The sequence below is a fragment of the Varroa destructor genome, unplaced genomic scaffold (genome assembly GCF_002443255.2).
Source record: "Varroa destructor unplaced genomic scaffold, Vdes_3.0 BEIS01000003.1, whole genome shotgun sequence".
Classification (NCBI taxonomy): Eukaryota; Metazoa; Arthropoda; class Arachnida; order Mesostigmata; family Varroidae; genus Varroa; species Varroa destructor.
The window spans coordinates 51,001,078-51,024,299 of NW_019211456.1; the positions used below are offsets into that span (position 1 = coordinate 51,001,078).

Consider the following 23,222-nt stretch of genomic DNA (forward strand, 5'->3'; position numbering starts at 1 on the left):
TAGAAAAAAGACAAATCTGATAAGGCTTAGCTTGATGCAAGAACCATGAAAAGAAAATACGACCGTCTATATAAACGAAGTGAGAAATTATCTAGCTTTCTCAACAACGTATCAAAATATGTGCATTTAATTCAAAAAGCTGCTTAATCTTTCGACACTTATGCACTAGAAACAGAAACAAGTATTTTGGAAAAAAATTCTTATGCACGATTTTTAAAGTTATCAATCTAAGTTGCTTCTAAGATCATTGTATCATTTGCACGGGATTTTGATAATGCTGTTTCTTTTTTTGCAGTTTTTAATACTCGATTCACTTTAAAACAGTAAAGTAACCGTATGACAGTTTAGAATAGGAGATAACTGACATAGGTATATGGAACACCTGCTGCAGGACAATCAGGGTAAACACAGCGAAATATCTGACTAACTGAACAACCTAAGTACGGTCATGGGATACGTAAAATAATTTACGAAAGGTGCTAAAACTGCAACGAGCTTTGGTTCGGAACTCGGATCCAGACCTAAACTAGGTTTCAATTGAACTTGAAAAGAGAACGGTATGTACTGTCAAACATATACACTGCACACAGTTATTACTACTACTATTGTGTTTTGCTAATTAGGTTTAGCAAGCGAAATTAGGTTAGTTATCATAGGAAAATGTTCCTAATCGGATTGGTCATGAGCAGTGGCGTCCTCAAATGTTTTATTACTTGTTAAATAAATAATCGTAATAAAACATTCTTCGAAAGGGTAGCTGAACGGTAGACATAGGCGCAGGTTAGTACTACACTATGGTAAATAGATGCCAAGTAATGCGTCATTTTATAATTTTGATCGTTTAGGATGTGAGCGTCTCTAATAATAACGTTGCAGTTCTTCTTCCTTATCTAATACTCTAAAGGTAAACGTTTACGTATCTTCCTATCTAGCACAGTTTAGCCCACATCGCGTTCGACTTACGATAAAACGTCTTCCACCTATTCCGTTACATTCATGGATCAATCTATTGTATTGTTTCCGGCTATTCAATAGGCACACGGCCACCGTTCATCGATTAAGGCACTATTTGTTAGCAGGAAAGTTATCAAGGCTCAAATAGAAGATTACGCAGGATTCACTTTATTCCAGATGCTATCACCCTTCTCTACCGTGTCCACCTGAAGACCGTCATATTTAGAACGGTCATTTTCCGTCTATGAATAGAATTGGTGACTGAGAAGGTTCCATAGAAAATCAGCAAACATTTTCAAGGTTAAGCTTCGAAACTTGCATTTATAGCCTTGTATTTATAAAACAATATACGATCGCTGCGCTCAACTGCCAATAAGATACCGATATGTTTTCATTACATACATACGTATATATATATACATATATATATAAACCACTAAAATCTCGATGATTCCTAGATGCGCAGCTCTTATGAGAGAAATGCCACTAATTTTTTTAAAAAGTTACCGTGCGTTTCAAAGTATCATTTTATAGTATCATCATATGACGACCATTGAATTTATCGCTAGCAAGCTAGAAAATGTGTGTAACTGAAACAGCTTTCTTGGCGAAGAAGTGATGTAGATTAGAGATATAAAACAAAAAAAAAAAACAGTAATAAAAATAACGATAAGTATAGCAGTAACAGGTAGCGTGCACATATAGCATATAGAAAGTGAAATTTCCATAATTATATAATACATATATATATATATATTAATACGTATTTTGCGAAAGTCAAAGTAATTCGTTCCGTTTCTTTTTGTTACACAAGTAATTGCTATATTCTAATATAATATGAAAAAAAAACCCTAATGTAGAAAAAAAAGACTTTGCGCGTTATGTGTATTGGTGCTGGCAAGTGTTTGGGTTTGAAAATTTGCCCAAAAGCTTGATTGTACGTTTGATAGGATAAAAGGAACGTGTTAGATGCATTCAGTAACCGTTTCATCTTACCAGGTGTTCCCGAAGTGCACAGATAGCACAACTAATTAACATTGCCATTGTACTTAAACTATACTAAGTGTCTTCTACGTAAACGAAATAACTACGGCCGGCTGAGTGACGCACAGTACTGTATAATAGCTTAGCTAGGTAGTACAAGTACCCGTTGCGTTATTATGGCTGAGAGATCTCCGTGATAGGCATTCATTGCGCGGTCGGTACTAATATCTTCGCGTAACTCCTAAATAAGACTTTTTCTATTTAACTGCCATTCGCTATGGGGTTATTCCAAATGGGTTACGTTAGTCAGGTCATTAAAAATGAACGTCGTATTGCTACTTACTAGAAGATCGGGGAAGATAAATGACGATCGAGTACTGCCCACCTGGTAATTCTTCCAACTGTGTCACCGATAAAGACGCCCACTTTAATATAGCGAGGGCGCTCTGTACGTTTATTTGCAGTTCTATAAAATCATAGGCCCGTAACTAATCGGAATTGATACGTCTTATTGGGACTGCTTGATCTCTATGGAACTGTCTATAATGGCTGCTGGGGAAGAGCTGAAACGCTACGCCGCAAATAAGTCCTATGCCGGTATCCATTGACCTGAGTCTTGATACAGTCAATTTTATATTTATAAAAAAGCTAACTAATAATATAATATAAAAACTAAATAGAAATCTGAGTGAACCGATCGAAAAGGTAAAAATGGCATAAACGATATGTAACTATCGAACTTTTCATTCTATTTCAGATGATGAGGTAGAGACAATACAAGTTCCTGCCCCGCGTTACCAACCCGAGAAAATTGAAGATCTACTCAAAAGGACTAAATTTAATCGAAACGAACTTAAGGTAGGGTCTTTTTATTCCTCTGTACTTTAGAAACTGAGTGAAGGTTTTCTAAATGACTCAATGCTCTTGCATAAACGCGGTTGGGTAGAAAATGGTTGTTAAGCTGACAGAACGAGAGCCCAACAGATAGATGAACTCAATGTACTTCGATAGGCCATGTTGAACGACTCGCTGTACCTGGCCTTTCTTCAACAGCCCCACTTAATGGCCTTACAACCGCGCAGCATAGGAGATCGAGTGTATCGGCTACATGTTTCACAGCGATCACCTACGATTGACAGGATAATCCCGCGCTCGTCGACAGTTGCACATTTGTTATATACAAGCCTAATTGGTGAATTTGACGTCCAGCGTATTGCCGTTAAGCACTCTACCAGACAGCGGGCTATAATTTATGTCTAGATGTTCAGCGAGCTATAATTTATGTCTAAATGTTCAGCGAGCTATAATTTATGTCTAAATGTTCAGCGAGCAAACACGCGACAGAAACATATTCTAATAGACCGAATATCCGAATTGAATATCCGAGTGCTCGATAGAAACAATCTAAAAATATTTAATTTCGTCTTTCTTTGATAAACTGCAACATTCATTATTCAATTTACATCTATAGAAAATTGTTTCCAACTATTTCTAAATAATGTAACCTGACTTCATCCTAGGCCAAGCGCAAAAACAGGGCGGAACACGCCGAACGTGCAGCAACAGCTTCGTTGTTTAAATTCTGTGCACGTATTTTATAAGATTGAAATCAGTCTCTGCAATAGCAAGGAACCAAGTAAGACACAGCCATTTTTCGTTGTACTCGCTGAACCCCCGCCTAGCGCCTTTCTCTTCTATAAACCATAAGCTTAAGCATTTTCTCTAACTGCAACGTAATAATATCCAGTATACTCCAGCCCCATATGTCAGAGAGGTAGCGTAAACGTCAGAATTGATACATCTAAGACTACTTGGAACATTCAGTTCATGGACCTAATTCTATATAATAATTGTTTGAGTGTCGTTGAGATGGACGCTTACCTGACGCGTCTGATACAATATATGTAACTACGCTAAATGCGTTAGGATTATATGGAACGAACACTCGAATTGGGATCTATATGATCCATTCTATGTTGACGATTCCAAGCCCGCATTCAACAGAAGTTCATTGATGTTCTGATGAGGCACTGCCATTGAGCGCACGAGCTTCACCCTACCTATTCTTTGATTGAAGAATCAAAAGCAAAACGAAATGGTCCGCAGTCTGATTTCTACATGCAACTGTTGTAACACGCGATGCTCCAATTGTTTGCTACGGCCGGAATTGTCCAAGTAAAGGGTCTTTGAATGGATCTCATCGACAACATTAAATACAATCTACATTTTGAACAGATCCTACTCGTTCTCGATCGACCCACTGCTCATAGCTGTAATGGACTGGCCTTACGAGGCCAATTCTATGACCTATTTCGAAGAGCAATTTCCAGCTGGAGACTAAGAAGCATGTTTGACTATGGAACATTCGTTCAAGTATGACTAAATAGGTCTAATAAGGAGCTGGATTATGCTCTTTTGTTTAAGAGCGAACGAAAAAATTAAATGCCCATTTAGTTATTTTAAAGGACTAAATTTCTCTTTGGCATGATAAACAAATGTCAATTACATGACTTCAATTCAAAAGTTACTTGCGTCATATGTTACTTGGAGCATAGGAGACCCTGTTTTTATTGCATCCAAACAACTATCTGTTAGCAGCTTCGCTCGTACCTGAACAGCTACTTGTCATACAGCTGTGCTAGCAGTCATACAGGTTCTTATCATTCTCTTTTGACCATATGCATTCTATAGGCACCGCACATCATAGCCCTGTGGTTAATCTCTTAACCCATATGGGTCATGCCGTTATATGCCCAAAAATGTAAGCCAAAAAAATCCGTATCGGAAAACGGCCTTCGGAACAATATGCAGCTTCCAACTCGTTCGGCACCAGCAATACTTCAGCGAAAAGTAAATCTAGCTTTCACGCACTCGGTCAAACAGGTGATATTGTATGATTCTGTAGAAGCCAACGGGGGGCAAATGCACAAAAGAGAAGTCGACTTAGAAGTCAAGCACTTAGCAGCGCCCCGTAACCAAATCTACCGCCCCTTTACACTTGCCCATGTAACGATTTCCGGACGTTCGTTCTGCTATTGTAACAGATCAGATTCTACACACGATTGCAGATGCAGGACGGGACGCTTTTTCGACAAGCTAACCATCCTGGACGTAATCGTCCGAAGGGATAACGTGATATTCAGCTGTACGACGGTTCGTTTCAAAAGTTCGTTGTAGTCTTTGATACAATCTCATGGAAAAGTAACTGGGCAGTAAAAGAAAATAATTAGTATAATTAACTACGCCTCTATATAGCAAGGCTAGTTGTATTACTTATGTATCACGAATCTTATAGATGCTTCAGTGTCGTCACTTTTTACTAAGATGTATTTTTGGTCGCTTTGAATAGAACGTTGTTGATGCCAGTGGTAATAATACTAATTATTATCATAAGAAGAAGACCCAAAAACATTGGGAACTCCTGAAGAATCTCAATGCAAAGCGTGACTTTTTCTGCTGATTAGAAACGGACTTAAAAAAAGTTAAGTGTTAGTTTAATGAAAATCAAATCGAAATAAACGATAGTATTAAGTAGCCATGTAAAAGCTGCTAAATACATTTTAAAGAACATATTAGGTTTACGTTTCTTTTACGAATTTTCATCTTTTAGCGAAAATATTTCTTGTTATTATTAATTAATTGTTACTTACTATTTTTAAAAAATTGTTTAGCTCTATTATAATCGGTGCTATAGAAGACTTAATTAGAGGATTGTTGCGCACTTTTCGCTTAACGAGTCGCTATAACTTAGGCTGCATTGAAAAACCAAATGGAGCTATTAGCTAGTCCCCTATGGTGGAAGATCTTTTTTCCGGTATGTTCCACATAGTACTTACATCGGATGCCTCCGTCAGAGTTGATGCTAAAAAACTCTCGACATATATGTCGTATAGCCAGACTGTTACGAAACGTTTATGATTCGTGCTCCTTTGTAAATAGGCTGTTTATAAATGGCAGAGAATCTACTGACCAATAGCATATTCTTTATTAACACTATTTCCCGCTGTAGATTAGTTTAGAGCCGCTTTTCTGCACGGAAATGCTGAGCTCTTCCGAAAACTTCGTTATAGTGAGAGCTGTTAAGTTTTGTGGAAAAACTAATGCGGTTAAGTAACAACAGGAGGCCGTGAAAAATAGATTAGCTAATTAAATCTAAATCGCGTCCTATTTAGGCACGTATTTATTTTTACAAAAAAATTAGCCAATTATGAGTTGCTGAACAGCGATGGCAGTTCGAAGAAAAGAAGATCGGTTCTTCTACATGGTCACTTCACTCAAAATTAGCTATGAGTAAACGATCATGGCAGAAACTGCGTTCAATATTATACGTATATATTCATATGCGACGACGATGATCGCCGCCTGGTGGGCGGAGGCATCAAAAGCCCGGGGAACACACATACGTTGGAATTAGACAGATCAGTCATTACGTTCCACAAAACTCGCGCATCGTTATCGATTGTTATCAGTGGTGACCGTCGACAATCGCAAGTAATCGGTCGAGCGATAGATTCGATATCTCAGTCGAACGGAGAGCCATAAAGCATTGTGGTAAAATAATTTGCCAAAAAAAATGATTATAAAGCTAGGTATGTTTACAAAGGTACAAAACAGGTCAAATGCTAGAATTTTCGAAAGCGACTAGTAGTCAATAACGAAAGATAGCAGCTAGTCAAAATGAAAATTCTGGAAGATCGCTGCTAAACGTGTATCGTCCTAGATGAAGACCATGTTCACGGAACTATGATAACGCAAAGAATCGCTGCCGTTATTGTCGTTCGGTCGTGTGATATCAGGGGTTCGACTACAATTGCCAAAAAAGTCTCACCATGAAATCTATAAGAGTAGATAATAGCAGCTAGGAATAATAGCATTAGCTGGTCAGCTTCAAAGATCACCACCCGCTAAACCGTGCCGCAAGGTAAGCGTTTGATGATATGCCAAATAAGGCGGCTCGCTTCATATTGTGGCAATTGTTTTTTATTTTTAGTTTAAAACCCTGTGGGGTAAAGGCTGAAGGCTTCCCCATAAGTGTGCTTTTTAATAAATCATAGTCTGCCTTCATTTCGCTCGTAACCGTGTGAGGTTGCTCGTGTACCATCAACGGTTCAAAAATGACTCTTGGTGCTAGTGATAGACGGCGATAAATAAGTAATCACAAGAATCATAGGAAACTTAATTACGGCGAAAAGCCCCAACTAATTTGTGTGGGGCAACAAATGCTCATGTTAGAATGGTAGTATGGTAGCGTCAATATGAACGAAGTAGGGTGTTTCCGCAGAAATGGAACTTGTTGTTTACTTACTAAGCAGATTGCGTAACACGAATATATTTTGGTTTATACGAACAAACAAGTGTTCTTTGTTTGAAATTTAGATCTGTAAAACGAACTTTTGAACTAAGCGATTCCAGTCGACTCGATGGAAGGTATGGCGTGAAGAACATGCATTAAAGTATAGCTACATACTTGTAGCTCTATGGAGCTTGCGATCAAAGCGATTACCCAAGTGAAAGTTTAAGGATGAACAAGAAAACCAGCTTTATTGGCTGTTTGGGACACTTAGCCCTGCAGCAGTAGCTGGGAGTTCCGCCCCCTGTGACCGACAGGGTAATCCTCTGCTGCGCATACCCAGCAATACATCATCGGCATTCATCACAAAGAAGTGCCCTCGTTATAACACTCTTATGCGCAGCCTCGCCAGTTACGTCACGTCACGCCAGTTGCCCTGAATGATCTGCCATTATAGCAGGCAGGAGTGTATTAATGGCGGCGACGCAGCTGGTATCGGAGTCGGCCTCTTGGATCAGACCATCACAAGAGAGCACGTTTACTTACCAAGGCTTTGTTAAACAAGTAACAAGGGGGTTATGTTCCCAGGGGCAGATGCACGTACGCTGAACGTCGTGTTCACTTCCCTGAAGGCGAAGATTACGATAGTCACACCTGGCAGAACGCTGTTTCCGAAAGTTCAAAGACAAAGCAGCCGGTACTCTCTGCTGTAGACTTGAAGCCGCGCCGCAATGGAAAAACGAATTATAATCTTTAGCTTTGTTGTGGAAAACTGGATCAATCCACATAAGAATTTCAATACACGAACGGGCGCTAGCCTCCATGGGCAAATTTCGCGCTGCATAAAATCTGTCTTTCGAATTGTTGCGCTTCAAGCGAAATTATATGGCTTTGTCTGAAATTAGAAATCGTTGAAGATACGACGACTAGCGCGGGCAGTGGATTTTTTCATACGTTTGAAACTAGTGCGGTCTGAATTTATTTGCCCTTATTTAGATCGATCATAATTTAATGTGGTGCTAAATTTGCACACTAGAATATAAAAGACTTCTACGATCAAAGCTAAACGTAACGGGCGAAATTCACTTTTGTACGGTGGATCCATTATGTCTATTATTTATAGAATAACGGACAGCTTTTTTCATCAGAATGTTTAAACTCTCGTGCACTAGTCTACTATTGTATAACTGACTCTGTCAAAGAGTTCTACTATCTTTGAGAAACTGGATGCTTTTTAACGTATCATAATTTTCTTTTTGTTTTCATTTTCTTTTGTCAAATATTCTGTAAAATAACAACATAAACCTTATGAGATTTTCCAAAGCATTTAAATAAAACTAATATAGCATTTCACATACGACACGTCGCAGGGAGTACTGTGACTGTTTTGTTTTCCTGTGTGCCGCACTATTCAAGGAAGACGTCCTTGAATAGGAGTCCGTGTGTTATCGGTCACCGGGGCCTATGCATCGAACACAGACGCAACTTGCGTTTGGCGTTCGTCACGGTACGATTCATTAATGTACGCAACATAGTTCACTGCGTAGAGGACTTATGGGTATTGATCCTTTCTGTGCGGTCTTTTCACGTTCCATCCACCATGATGCTGGTGGCAACAAACTGAAACGATCTCGACGATTTGTTTCTTCCGTTAACGGACGAATTTTAGATCGGCGGAGGTTAATGTCAACCCTAAACAAATATCTGCTACCATATACACAAAGCGATTATGGCGGGATGTGTGCAGGTTTAATGCTTTCTTGAAAAAAGCTGATTTCAACTGGTCTTCTTTGCACATCTGGACCGTGTTAAAGTTTTTTTAGATGAGTTCGATGCCGTAGTAGGCTACTGGCGCAAGCTTGACTGAGAAGACGGGTCGCCGTATACGGGAAAGGTAGTGCCGGCTTTCGAGCAGCGCTAGCTTCAAGAATTTCTCTGAAACGTGTTATTATATACTTGCTAAAGTAGATCCCAGGGCCGGATAACATTGGGCTTATATGGCAAGAATGCTTTACGTATTTTTGAGGAGGGAAGGTTATAACCGAAGAATCCCATTTCCTGTTAATGGCCCTGCTTTTTAGGAACTTCATAATACTGTCCTTATCCAAGTTTATTTCTAAGTCGGCGTCTATTGCGTACTGTTGAAAGTGAGCCAACGTCAGCTTAATCTTGTGTCATGATGGGGTGTTCTAGCATAATGGATATCATGAGCTGAATTCCTGCCTTAGCGAATTTGAGCAAAATTCGGTGTCCCGGTACTCTATTGAACGCCGTCTTTTTGAGGCGGCCGAATAAAGTATAGATGACTTGTTTTGCCCACCTTGTGCTCATAGCTAATTTTACCTTGCCAGGCAGGATTGGGCAGACAGTCATTGTTAACTTTCCTTCGTGGAAGCCGTGTGTTCTTCAGAGATCATGCCTCAAGCCTTCAGGAAAGCAATGAGACACGTAAAGTGTATGGCCGAAAATACCTCGAAAGAACATCTCTATTAAGCAGTTTGCCTCCACGAGCTCGGTTCTTAAAAATAGTTTTTGACTCCCAGGATAATGGCAAAAAGTGCTTTCTGTCCCGCTTTGGAACAACAAGTGTAGAGAGCAATCCTTCGTAAGACTAACACTACTGCCTTCGTGAGGAGTGCCCATCTGATGTAATTTAGATTGGCGATCATATTAGGCTTAGACCGCTAAAGTGCGACTGGCACCTCACCAACCGTTGTGTCATTGGCTCCCGCAGGCTTCATCTCATTTGTCCACTTGTCTGATGCAGTATCCTTGTAAGTGTGTATGCACCTAAAATAAGGATATCTGATCTTATAGAACAGCAATAAGATGCAGGCCGTCATAGCTATCCAGAGCAATGTTGTTCTACTTCGAGTAAAAGTAGTTTTTCTGGATCAATGCTCTCCGTTCGTTTAGTCCGGTAGACATGCTTGCCTCATCTTAGTAGAATGACAAAAAGAAAACGTATCCATGAGAAGACTACGGGCAATAAATGGGCACTCATCTAACCCTCGTAAGAGTTAAAATTGCCTGTCACAATTATTGGCAAACCATTAGGAAAGGCGTTGAGAAATGGCATCAGTGTCTTTTATAGTACTGTTGATTGTTCGTTAGGGCTTGTTTAAGCTTCTGACTCCCTTGGACAATAATGTTGTCTTCCAATGCAGGTACTCTGACACGCTCTAGGCGTTGATTATGGGGTACTTAAGGTTCTCTATGAGTAAGTGTACCACCTAGACATGAGATTATTATGTCAACGCCTTGGAAGGCTGGGGGTGACAGGAAGTTTATGGAACGAACATACCTACAGTTTTATGGCGCAGCCGCTAGCTGTTCCAAAGTTTCTCCGGGGCGCTCATTGACCTGGACCTCTCCTGACTACACGACATCGAGGACGTAATCGACGGTGCTTCGCACTTTGTTGTACCTTCCGGTCATCTTAGTTTCCAGACCTGTCCGGTCTGCTTCGGCTCCCCTAGTATTTGCCGACCGGTGGAATCTGGGACTACCAACTGGAACTTCGTAAGGTGCTTTCGGGTTTCGAAATTGAGCTGGACGGACGCTAATTGTTTGCCTTTTCGCCACGCAGTGTTGGAGCTTTTCTCAGTTCTGTTGAATGTGAAGAAGTCTCTCAGTTTCGATTTGTGGACTTTCGTGGTACAGTTTGGCTCCCTAGAAATGGGATGCTCAGCAGGAGACGGCTCTGGGGCAAAGGGTTCTAATTTGGAAATTTCTTCGATGGCAATAAAGGCCCTATCTGTTAAATCTCCTATTAAAAGCTCCAGATCATATCGAAAACTTCATGCTCAGAACTTTCCTGTTCTTCATATGGTACCTTCAGATAGAAAGTCAAGGTGCTCCTTAACTCTATTTTCAGGGCAAAATGTCACATATATTATAACACCGTAAAGCTTGATTCAGTAAAACATGAAATAGGTTCAAGTGAAATAGATAGAGTACAAATATTATAAGTTATTACATCTATCGATATGCATAAGTTGAACTTCTTGACTATGCGCCTCAACGTTATCTGCAGTACCAACTACTAGGAAAACGGGTTCAGAAATATCGGCGTATTTCCGAACTATTTCTTCAAAAATTTGCTGTTCTGAAACCGAGGACAGTTTTTTTGTAAATATATTTTTAATGCTATAAACATTTATAAAAGTACAACAGGGCAATTTCAACGTTATTCTAAAATTCTCTAGAAAGGCCTATTGGTGCGAGCAGACTATCGTCCTTTAACGAAACTGACACATTTGCCATATTTTGTAGCTAGTCAGTATATTCCCGTTTTATCATACATTTAAAATTAATAAAAAAGTGAAAATTTTTAAATTTGAAGGAACGCTCAAAGCTCACTTCTTCAAACAACAGCTTCCCATTAGTTCCCGAGAGTATCTGTACGCCTCCGGTGCAATAACGAACGCACCCAGCATCATTATTTACAACAGACGCACGTTCCTGTATTTCAAAACAGAAGTTAAATATGTTGCCAATGCTTGGAATAATTAAACGCAACATAAGCTTGCATAATATATCAGAAAATAGCCGTATTGTTTTTCGGTTACCACTGCGAGGACAAATAGCTTTATTATTTATAGCAGGCCTAGCGAACTCCAAGTTAACCCCACTTACAAAGAGTTGCCACTGAAGGGACACCAGGCCAAGTTATCTATTTCGATTGTATTTTCGTTCGAAACATTGGTTCTAATTTATTTCAACTTTTATCGACGATCTAACCGCTATCATTATTGATCAGATTGCCAGCAATTCGTTGGTATCTGGCCACACAGAAGCTGGCACAAGATTTGTCATTAAAGCGGGCGCAATGGCGCTCGATTGTACACAGACAACCCGCGGCTGCTGGTATTCGACAGGTTCAGTGTTAACTTCTAAACGGTCGCACAATCCCGTCGGTCTTCACCGTCGCACTCCTAAACGTCCTTCTTGCTTCTCTAACACAGGCAGATTTTAGAAGCAAGCAGATCACGTCTCATTGAGAATCGGATCATTCAGTTGAAAGCTTAGCCACATACTTGTTCAGGATGGTATCTTCGAATGCGCAGACCGAGCTATACTCAGTAAACGATCATGGAGGTTTAGTACCACAATCATGTTGTTAATGTTATGCCGGTCGGGATCGATGTGCTCGTGCTGGATTATGTATTTGCTTTCGTAGATAAAAAAAAAAAAAAAAAAGCAAACGCCTGATGATCCTTGAGGCGTTAGAGACAAAACCAGAACTAAAACAACAACGGTAATGTGCGTAATGCTTCGTTGGAAACCACGCATTTACCAAAACTTGTCCGTCGTACACGAATCTTTATACGACGTTGCTGCTATTGAATTGTTTCATTTACCACAATCCGTGACTACCATATTCCAAAAGATTTACAATGAAAGTGTCTTCAGACATCACTTGACGCTACTGTGAGAAAGGTCTCAGGCGATTAAAATTCTACCCAGCCTTAAGAGTCACATCGCAATTACTTGTTTGTTTACTATATAACTTAAAGACAAACTGTGAGTAACACACAGAGAAGCAGAAACTTATTCTCGAGACCTATTCTTATATTATTATTAGAGCGTACTCGAAATCAAAGGTATTGTTTTGACGACACAATCTGAAACGAAATTGCATTGTTTCCTACGGATACAAGTCCTCAATGAGCGGTTCATATTTGCTCAAAAAGTCCATATCCGTCGATTCAAGATGCTTTCCCGTACAGGATCTCCTGGCCATCACCATATTATGATACGGATTCTTTACGCTAGTTAACCGTAAGCAAGTAGTCATAGTAATTTGCATACTACTCAGAATCTGTTGCGTTGCAGGTGATGTACCAGGGCTTCAAGCAGATGTGCCCCAGTGGTCTTGTAGACGAACCCACTTTTCGAGATATTTATGCTCAATTCTTCCCTCAAGGAGGTATGATGTTCAGTTTGTTTATAGGACCTGTAGACTTTTAAGGAATAGCAAATAAATCACTATTAGTCGATGTACTAGTGAATCAGCGTTCGTTTTCGCTTATAGATACTTCATATTTATTTCAATTCATATAATAAGACCCACTACAAACCCTTGTGTATAAGTTAAATTAACAAAGTGAAGGTTACAATTTACAAGCCTATTGTTAATTAGCGTGGTTTTCGGAAAAGATCCATAAGAAAGGAGTGCTAGTATAGAGTCATTCATTCCCGATATGTCAGCCTCAGAGCGGTTATGTCAAAACCCAAGGTCTACGACGGTATTGCACATTACAATGTAGACATGTCGTGCAAGGCTACGCAAAGGGCCCTGGTAGTTAAAGCTGACGTGATCTTCATCTGTTGGTTAGTGCTTTAGGCCATTACGAAAGAAGTTCTGAACGCAGTAGCTGCGGATTCATTAGCAAATCCAAATACTTCAAACTGTAGCAGACTGCAACGGTTGGGTCTGTTGCATAAAAGAACTTTTTGTGTGTGGGCTATACGAGAAGCGCGGTCTTCGGTTTGACAGAAATTAGCTAACCCAGAAGCTTGTACCAAGAGACCATGTAAAGGCCATCGAACGTTTGCCGTATGGACTACAGAATTTTTGCGTGTTAAAAATAATTTTCTGAGCTGGTTCGCGCATCTCTACCTAAACGGACCATTGAACAAACGAAAAGCTCGCGGCATTTACAGTTGCGAATATGACATCATTATATAGTGGGGACTCCGAGAAGGAGCTGTCATCGAACCGTTTACTACTTATCTGCTGATGGCTCAATTAAAAAATGATGTTCAAACACTTTCGGTGGTTGAAATTAGATGAGTTTAACTTGTGGTTTCTAAAAGTTTAACTTGTGGTAAATGTACAGTTTTTCGCGGTGTACCCGTAGGGTGCTCGCCCCCGTTCATGTTGCTTAACACCATCGAGGTTTTTCGTAGAGATTTTTTGAAAAACCAAATTTATAGAATTAGGCATCCACACATGATTTTGGCAATTCGGTTCGATTTATATAGAAAAGTTATTACAAATTAAGTGTTTTACGTTTAGTCTGTGAAGAAACATTATGGCAGTTATTTGAATGATTTAACATTTAGAACACAATGGCAGGCATTGGCATTTATAATATTGTTCTAACCTCGTGCATACTAGCTGAGCACCAAGAGTTCGAAATAACTTCATCATGAGAAAATTACCTTGTATAACTAGATGACAATAGTGGCAGCTTTGCCACTTCCAAGTTGTTATCAATTGTTTAACAAGTTAGAGGCCTCACATGGTTTACTTCTAGTGGCTGACATCTAGGACAATACTCAGTGTCAGAATGATAGCTATGTTAGCATCCAATTTTTCATAAACTTGGCATAAATAGCGAATTCGAACGCGCAGACAACTTTTTTGAAGGTTCTCTTCAATAAAGAGTGCAAATTTACATAGTGAGCATGACGGCGAAGGCCCAAGACATCCAATCGTCAAAGGCCTGACTTTAGACGAAAAAGCGTCTTTTATGAATGAAAAAATCATACATTATACCGACAATAGTAAACTGCCACATGTGGAGTTCGCATGACTACAAAGCCGCACGTACTCTTTATGGCTTTCGAAGTAGAGTTAAAGGGATTCGAGAGCTAGAAACCCGGAGGCAATGCAGCTCAAACCGAAATTCTATCAAGCACAAAAACAACTGGTTTACTTATTGGAAGGGTTATTAAACGTAGGTAATCGACGTAAAATGGGGTTGAGTATTACGAGGGTACGAAAATAAATTAGAACGGAAGAGCAGGATCCCTTCTATTCCCGTTACTATTTTTTGATATTGGCTCGTGGTAGAATAGAGAAAATTTAAGTAGAAAAGTAACATTTTCGTCAAAAAACGATAAGAATACGTGGCTCTCCCACATATATCTATAGAGGTCTATCTATTTGTATCGATTATTTCGCTTGTAACAATAACTTTAATAGGCAGTTTTAACCTAGGCATCAGCCATACAGCAAATGACGTGTGCTCTAAGCTGAGCCGATGTTCAGCAACTTTGCCCGCCAACAAACCTGACCGCGGAGCTGGCGCTAGCCTGCCGTACTCCTGGCCCAGATAGTCTGAGGCTTGCCCATCCTGGCCTCCATTTATACTACCTTGCTGCTTTATCTCGGCTCGTTTATTGTTTAATGAAACCTTGGCTGGCTGCGCTAATTTTCCACTCCCTTACTACTGAATTCGAACGACTTGCCCTGCCTTTGCGTCGCCCACCGTCTACTAGCTGAAAGCTCCACTTATGCGAAGTCGTACTAAGCGGCTTCTTCGAAATCTTCTTCAAGCCATCGCATCACCGCTGTCACCATTATTACCATAACTATGGTCAGGATCCATGGGTAACAGGAACGTGAAGGGGCGTTCTGTCTGCCGCGCCTTACCGAGAGCTCAACTCGTACCTTGGGTGTTTTGCGGAGAAAGTTTGGTATTAAGAGCACGGCTTACATCGATGAGGCTGTATCGGTAGTTTAATTCAGAATAACTGTTGGGTTCCGGTGTCGAAAACGGGGAAAAGAGAAAAGCAAACGAACAAATAGAAAAGGAACCACTTATGGAGAAAGATACAGCAGGACGATACCCTTTCGTTTTTTCCTTAGAGGTGTCCTTATCGTTTCTGGCCGGTCCATCTGGCTAATTGCGTTCTACTCTAGCTGTTAAGCTGGTCACGTCTTCTGTACGTGTATGTCATGCTTGTGACTGACTGATTGATTGATTGATTCTGGCAGAACCCCCTCTAAAAATATGAAAGGCGAATAATAACATACAACCGACAGATTTAGGCCTGAGAAGACCAGTTAAAATATAGTAGTTATTAGGACTGGTCTTTATTTCACACACAGTAGTAATAATTTAGACTCCAATTCCAAATTCTCTAATCTAGTAGGTATACTATAATATCGGCTATTAATACTAAAGTTGACATAGGACTCCAGACATAATTGAAAACTGATTAGGTCGTGCAGCCAAATGGCTTCGATAAGCCATCATGCTACTCTTCTCTTCGCCAAAAAGCCGTAAAAGTGAGCTGCACGAAACGGTAAACAATATATATAGGGTCTCTGTACTTACATAATATAGGACATATATTTAATAAAATATATTAGCTCTGGCAAATTAAAGTTATTACTGGAGAACGGTTCAATAAAGTTTCGTATTTATTTGATTGCGTGTATGCAGGAATAAAGGGAGAATCCTCAGGCTGCATATTTCGATCTGTTTTTCAAGTATATGATTACCCCGAATCGACTTCAAAACCTTTACTGTTGTTGTCACGGAAGTGCTCTTCAAAGTCAAAGAATAAATTGTTTTTTATCCAACACTCAGCGAGAAATGCCTCAGTTTTATTAATGCGTTTCAGATTGCTCTGACCCTTTTCTCCCTTCTCCTACTTTACGAGAAACCTATATTAACGGACTTGGCACCTGCACATGGATCTCTTACTGTAGAGGTTCTTTTTTGTACAAAATGTCTTCGTAAAAGTATTTTACGTAACTATTTAGATTCAAAGACGCGAATTATGCAATATTCCCTCACGATACGAACGAAGCTGCCACCTTTTCGCGCGACTATTACTGAATCAGTCGAAGGCGAAGTAGCTAGCTAGATTACACGTTGTCGTGGAACAGTCATTGTACTTCAAGGGGTTGTGTTGTTCCACCCAGAGGCAGTGCGCCTCACGCTTACATCTAGCCTCGCAATCGTTGCCGAAGGTTCAGCCGTTAGAGGAAACAAGAGCGTATTCCTTCATGCAGATGCAAAGACGATTATTTTGGCGTTGGCCTTCCTGAAAATTGGATAATTCAATAACAGAGTCCGTGCAGTTGCATACACGTATTTCTGATGTGCGTCTTGCTAGCGGCGCACAGCTGGTGGTACTCAAAGATGCAGAGGGTTGAGTTCCTTAATGTATGAACATCCCGAAGTAAGAATATATACTAGAATTCACATATAATTTAAGCTACAATGAATTTTTTTACATATATTTGTGTCGACTGTGAGTTTAAAGCGGCCTACCTCTGATTCCAAACCTACAAATAGACAAGTTATCAAATTCTATTATTAGCCATAGTATGGATCGCCAATAGAACGCTAACACTATACATTAAGTCAATGGTGGCAGCAATACATTGTAATGGTACATTTGTATAATATACCTAATAATATTGTAGCTACATAACGTAAGTTATTATCTCAGTGGAACTTTATTCCAACAAACGTTTTGGTACCACTCAGAAGGAACACGGATATTTGTATTTGACGATATAGCACTCGGCCAAAGGTGCTGGGTGTTGCACCTGCTACAGGCCTCGTAAAATAGCTGTCCATATAATTGAGACCACCGAAGCGGACAAATTAATTATGTCCATAAACTTACCCTTCAGCAGCTAACATGAAAGTAACACAGTCACCGTAGGCTATATCTTCATCATGTGCGCCCTCACACTCAGGCGCGGCTCCGCTTCGAAACTATTTCTCGGCGCATATTTCAGGCCCTTTAGCGTACCGCTTGCCTTACTGGTTGTTCGATTCTCTGAAGCCGAAGTACCTGCACCTGGCAGCCAGTTTCTGAACGCTGTGTTGTCGAAGAAGCACAACTTACATAAGTCGAAGGTCTGAATTCTCTGCAAATTCCCTAATCTCTCTGAGCTTCTTGACCAGCTTATTCACAGGCCATTATAAAGACAATACTTCCTTGGACTAGGCAATATTTTTTTCCTTTGAAAGAGCTTTCCCGTTAGTTTTGGTGGATTGCCGGGCGCTATGTTAACTTCCATGGCAAAACCGTCCGTCCAACCTAAAAACATTCTGAAAAATCTACGTGTTAGATACAGACCAAAATTCACCGATCAAGATATGGAAAATGTCTGACAGTGTGGAGGTCATAATCGGATTGTGCGCGTAAAAGTAGATAGTTTACCTCTTCCTAACCAGATAGTGACTAAATTGACGCATCAATAACCTGATCTTCAAATTACCTTCTCGTAGGGTTTTGCCGGTCAGAATTGGACGAGACAGGTTATTACGATAGTGTAAATTATTCAGCTCGTTAAATATCCAGTCGTCTGCTTCTATTTTAAAATATCGGCTTATGGAAAGTACGTAATATAATACACGTAATCTCTGAAGGAGATATGAGAATTCACTATATATCCAATGTAAGACGTTATTTTAATTGTGGTTATGATATTCGTCTATCTCGAACATGGTCAGCGGTGTACGAGCATACTTTATTGAAAATCTGTGACTCGTATTTAGCATATATCGCATCGAAATCTGAGGAAAAAAACTGTGCTAGAAGAATTTATATTGTACTGCTGTTTTCTGATGGCATTCACAATGTGGTGACTCAAAGCTACGAAAACAATAGTTACAACTAAGTTAGTTTACGTAGTCCTAATGTACGTCGTTTGTCTTCGAACCCTTGATAGAGCTCATAATCTACGTAACCCTTGCACTGGAGATTTATCTGAAGACCAACAAAGTTGTCTTCCGATGTACAAAGGCTCTGCAACGAATCTTCGAAATTGTTAGCATCGCGATCACCTTGCCCTTTTACACTTTGCGATATATACGTACCGGCCTAACGGCGCTAACTTGATTACAGTAACCAATAGGCAATAGTCCTAAATAAAACTACGTCTATCCGGAAGGGTCTGACGAAAGACGCCGAGAGAAGCACAGTCGAACTTTTTGACCCGCGAAAGTTCAAAATCACGTTCGGAAAAGCCAGAATTGAGACTTATTGTAGATACATTTCGAACTACTTGCACTATGTTTGAAATTAGTAAGCGATCTGTTGGATAGCTGTTAACGGTTTAAGGCACAGAAAATGTAACGCAAGGAAAAAATTGTTGCCTCGGCTTTGGTGGCCTTAACGGTAATAGTAATAATAATAATAAGCAGGCAGTGTTTTTCAAATTAGGCAGCAAGTGTCACGGTCAGGGACTCAGCCAAAGCAACAAACTTTATGAATTCATGTTAATTCTGAAAATTTTGTAGATCTTTAGGGTTAGGTCGGACGTTATCAGATTAGCTTCTTCTCGGTTCTCGGGCTTCAGAGTCTATTAGCTAATGAACTCCTTACTTATGCTATTTTTTAAATCTATTATCGTCTGAGAAAGTTTGTATACACATGTCTTTGTGCAGGCTTTTTACTCAGTGCAAAGCTTAATTGCTTAACAACAAAAAAGAAAAGCCAACGATCTGGGAATTTGAGTTCAGCACTGAAAGTGCCAAATAAATATCCCTATGTATATAAAGACGAAAAAATTTTCCAACATTATAGGTCGTGTGTTATTTATTAGCGCAGAAGATAAAAACTACTTTAAAAAGCTTTCAAGCCTTTATATTATAATGGATCAATGCCATATTCAAGCGCATAACAGTGTTGATTACAAAGTGGTCTATATAATTTTCTACAAATAAATTTTGTATTATATAAAAACCGATTGTTCCCCGGCATAGAGATGACGGCACGAAATTAGGTGGGCATGATTAAAACCTATAAAAACAAAAAGATTCACTAAGAGGGTCACCTTCTTCATTAATGAAAACCTACTTTTCTTGACCGCGGAAGCAGTTGAACTTCACTTACTTCCCTAATTACTCGGTGCTCCTTGCATAAAAATGTAGGAGATCACTTGGATATATAATATACATCTGTATGTGTACATTTCACTACATGTACCTCTTATGTAAATAGAGTCTTGGCATGAAGAAAGCCCATAGATGAATACGCTATGCAACAATTGGTGAAGTATACTCTAATCGAATTGCGGCTGAAATACGCTTACAAGATAACTTATTGCAAAAAGCAAAGTTGTTACACTCACAAAGTTAAACAGGCATTAACGATTGGCAAAGTCACCCATCTTTACGCTCGAACCGATTGGTTTATTAATTGTTTGGTTGACAAGTTTCTAACTTACAAAAGTGTATGCATGTGACGCTGTGCCAAATACATTCCCCTAACTACTAGTAAAAATGAAATAATAATATTGTATTGGAAAAAAAAAACCTTTATACACAGCCGTGACCTGAACACTCGAATATGAAAAAAACCTTCGCTGTTGTCCTGGATAGAAAGATCCTTACTCAAGGCTACTTTATGAAATGACAAAATGGACTGACGAATATTTGTATCAGATATTTCTTTGTTTTGATGATTTATGAGCGAAGTACATCGCCACATCAAGGAAACGCTATATAGATTTGTTATGCTCCGAAATCTAACTCGAACCCCATACCTTGATCTGGAAGCAGACCTGAGTGCGAGATATATTCCTAACCGAATTTGCTTTTATCTAAGCATACATTTGTATGGGACATATGACGAGCCTACTTGTACATATTTAGACAACCATACATTTTTATTTATTTATTATCTATTTAGACAAACATACATTTTTTGAACAAAATTAAAAATAATCTGACCTGGATAAATACTTTGGTGGTAGTATAGGCCAGCGAAATCAGAAGAGATTTTTAATAACTGAGGCTGATCCTGAATGCCTTCCTTGGGTATAATCGTTTGAGCAAAGCAACTCCTTGTTATCCGTATTTTTGAATTTTAATAAGCTAGTATTGAAATACTAAGTAATCCAGCTTATGCGAATTTTTAATTCGTACTTAGTACTGGTCGACTGTTATCCTGCCCTAAAATTTTATTAAAAAAAATGCCCTCTTAGCGTTATGTCAACAGGTCACTAGTCAGTCCTTAGCCAGATTTGCCCCGATGTCTCAAAAAAAAACAACGAAAACTGTATGTCCAATTTTAAAGAATACAAATTCTGACATCGCCTTTACCATTTCGACATTGGTTTGACACTGAAAAAGCCCACATCTTGAATCAAAATGCGCTGTAACACCAGGCATCTGTTTCTTCCCCCCAGGTCACAAAGAGACCATTCTGTAAGTTTCAACCAACCTTGCAAGATCCTAAAGACACATGTTTGAATTTGAAAAGAATGAAAAGACCTTATTTTTTCGACGGGTTCTTACCAGCGGCTAACCATAATTCGACAGGAACTGACGCATGGTAACAGAACCACAACTTTTGAAGCTATATCGGCTGTGAAATTTCAAGGGCAGCGTAAAGAGTGATTTTGAGAAAAAGCACTATATAGCTGGAGATAAGGTTTCGTGAGGGTGAATTTACAAAACCAATATTCAGAGCAACGGCTGAATCGGTACGTACTTCTACGGCCCAACCACTTCTGTTAACTAGGTCAGCCGGAAATTTAAACTGCACGCGTTTAGCAGATAGCATACATCACAGATAAAATAGGAAGTGGTAAGCCAGTCACTGTAGAAAGATAGAACGCGCTGAGTAGAAGATCTAATAAAGGATAAATAAAGGCACGGACGGCGCAGCGCTATTCAAGGACTAGGAAATGAAACGAAGGAGGGGTCTGCTCTGTTGCTACTTGTTAAATCGGGGTCACACTGATAGTTACGATGCCGTCCACTCAAATGTCCTGCCTGCCAGTCGCTCGGTGGCAGGGTGGTATCTTTCTGACAATGTTAAGCCAACGCCAATCACTCTTATCCCGATGACGACATAGGCGCCTGGGTCCCAGTGGCCGTCATTCGTTTATCAGGCCAAGGCCCTAGGGCTCTTTCTTGACCAAAGACTGTAAAGCACTGAAAGCTGTGCCAGCATTAGTGAGAAGCCCAGTCTGTGTTACTTTGACCCCTCATTTCCCATCTCTCTTTGTACCTCGACCGTTTCCTACCACGTTGCCCCTTGCCTGAGTGTTTGTGCCGCTGCGTGAAAGCAGCCTAAAAGAAGAGCACCTTTGATCGATGGAATGATTCTTCGCTACTAATACCCAATGCACAGATAGCTTGATCAGAAGTCCGTTTCCAAAGGCCTTGTGTGGTGTAAACCCGATACTCCACAGATTCCTAGAAACTACTTGATTCGAATAACCGAAGTGCCGCCTCGTTGATCTCGCTTGCAGCCCATGAGCAAAGAGGCACCGATGGGTGTTCCTTGCCGGGGGCGACATATATCCTTGGTCGGTTTCGTGGGGTGGCAACCTCCTAGGGTTGACTCTGAGTCGAAGTCATGTTAGGGAAATGAGGAAAGCATCAGTTCTAATTAATAACGCGTAGCTTAAATATCACAGTTTATTCTTGCCAGTTTAATTTTCAGTATAGTACGTATAACAATAACTGTCTCTGGTAGAGTAATATTATCTAAGAGGTTGTTGAAAATTCAACTTTAAATTGTATTACAAATTAGTATGCGTTGTTCGTAAGCGCTAAAAATGATCAAATAGGCAATATGCATAGTGACCTGTTTGATTACTCGTTACGGAGGGGAAGAAACAATCAATAGGGGAGCAATTGAATTGAATGTGTGTTCGAGTTTAGGCCCGTAAGTGAGGAATTCTTTCTTCACTGCGTTTGCAGCTAATATCGTTCAGGCCGTACTCAATGAAAACAGCATTGCCATAGCTAGAACGAAGTTCGTTAAACAAAAGATATAGGCTCTATGTGGCTTAGATAGCAATTAGCCGTTACGACGGATCCAAGCGGCTCGTGTATTGAAACTATCTCAATAAAGCAGATTCTATTTTTGCCGTATACTATTCAATACGTCCTGTAAACACGGGGCTGAAGGTTCTTTTAACGTTTCGGATAATTTGGGTAATCTTACTATATCCAAGTAACACATCAGTCGTTTAGGAAAGATATGGCGCATTGAGCGTAATTGTCTGGTTGTCTTACAATCTGCATAGAATTTTAAGAACAAAAATTAGGGATTCACAGGCTGATATACTGCGTTTGAGTGTAGAGTTGAACAAATAGAACTATCTTAAAAAGATCTCCTGCGTCTTCTGGCAGATTGCTGCCCCTGCTGATTAATTTCTGCACCGATACCTGGCTATGCTCTTATTATTGTTGTTGTCACAGTACGACTCAATCCAGTTGCGACTGATCGTTGTTCTAATAGTGGGCGCATAGACTGGTAGTAAAAAACT

The 23,222-nt window shown here is 39.8% G+C and overlaps 1 protein-coding gene across 7 annotated transcripts in view; it reads left to right on the plus strand.

Annotated features, from left to right (window-relative positions):
• The window catches only part of LOC111246746 (uncharacterized), a 64,147-nt gene that overhangs the window by 21,629 nt on the left and 19,296 nt on the right, over window positions 1–23,222 (plus strand). For 5 of the 7 annotated variants that reach the window (XM_022796863.2, XM_022796865.2, XM_086982861.1 and 2 more), the window contains exons 4-5: window positions 2,696–2,796; window positions 13,067–13,160. In XM_022796863.2, coding sequence (XP_022652598.1) covers window positions 2,696–2,796; window positions 13,067–13,160 — 195 coding nt within the window. The remainder of the gene's footprint in view (window positions 1–2,695; window positions 2,797–13,066; window positions 13,161–23,222) is intronic. The other 2 variants (XR_002671784.2, XR_015323225.1) reach the window with 1 other exon arrangement.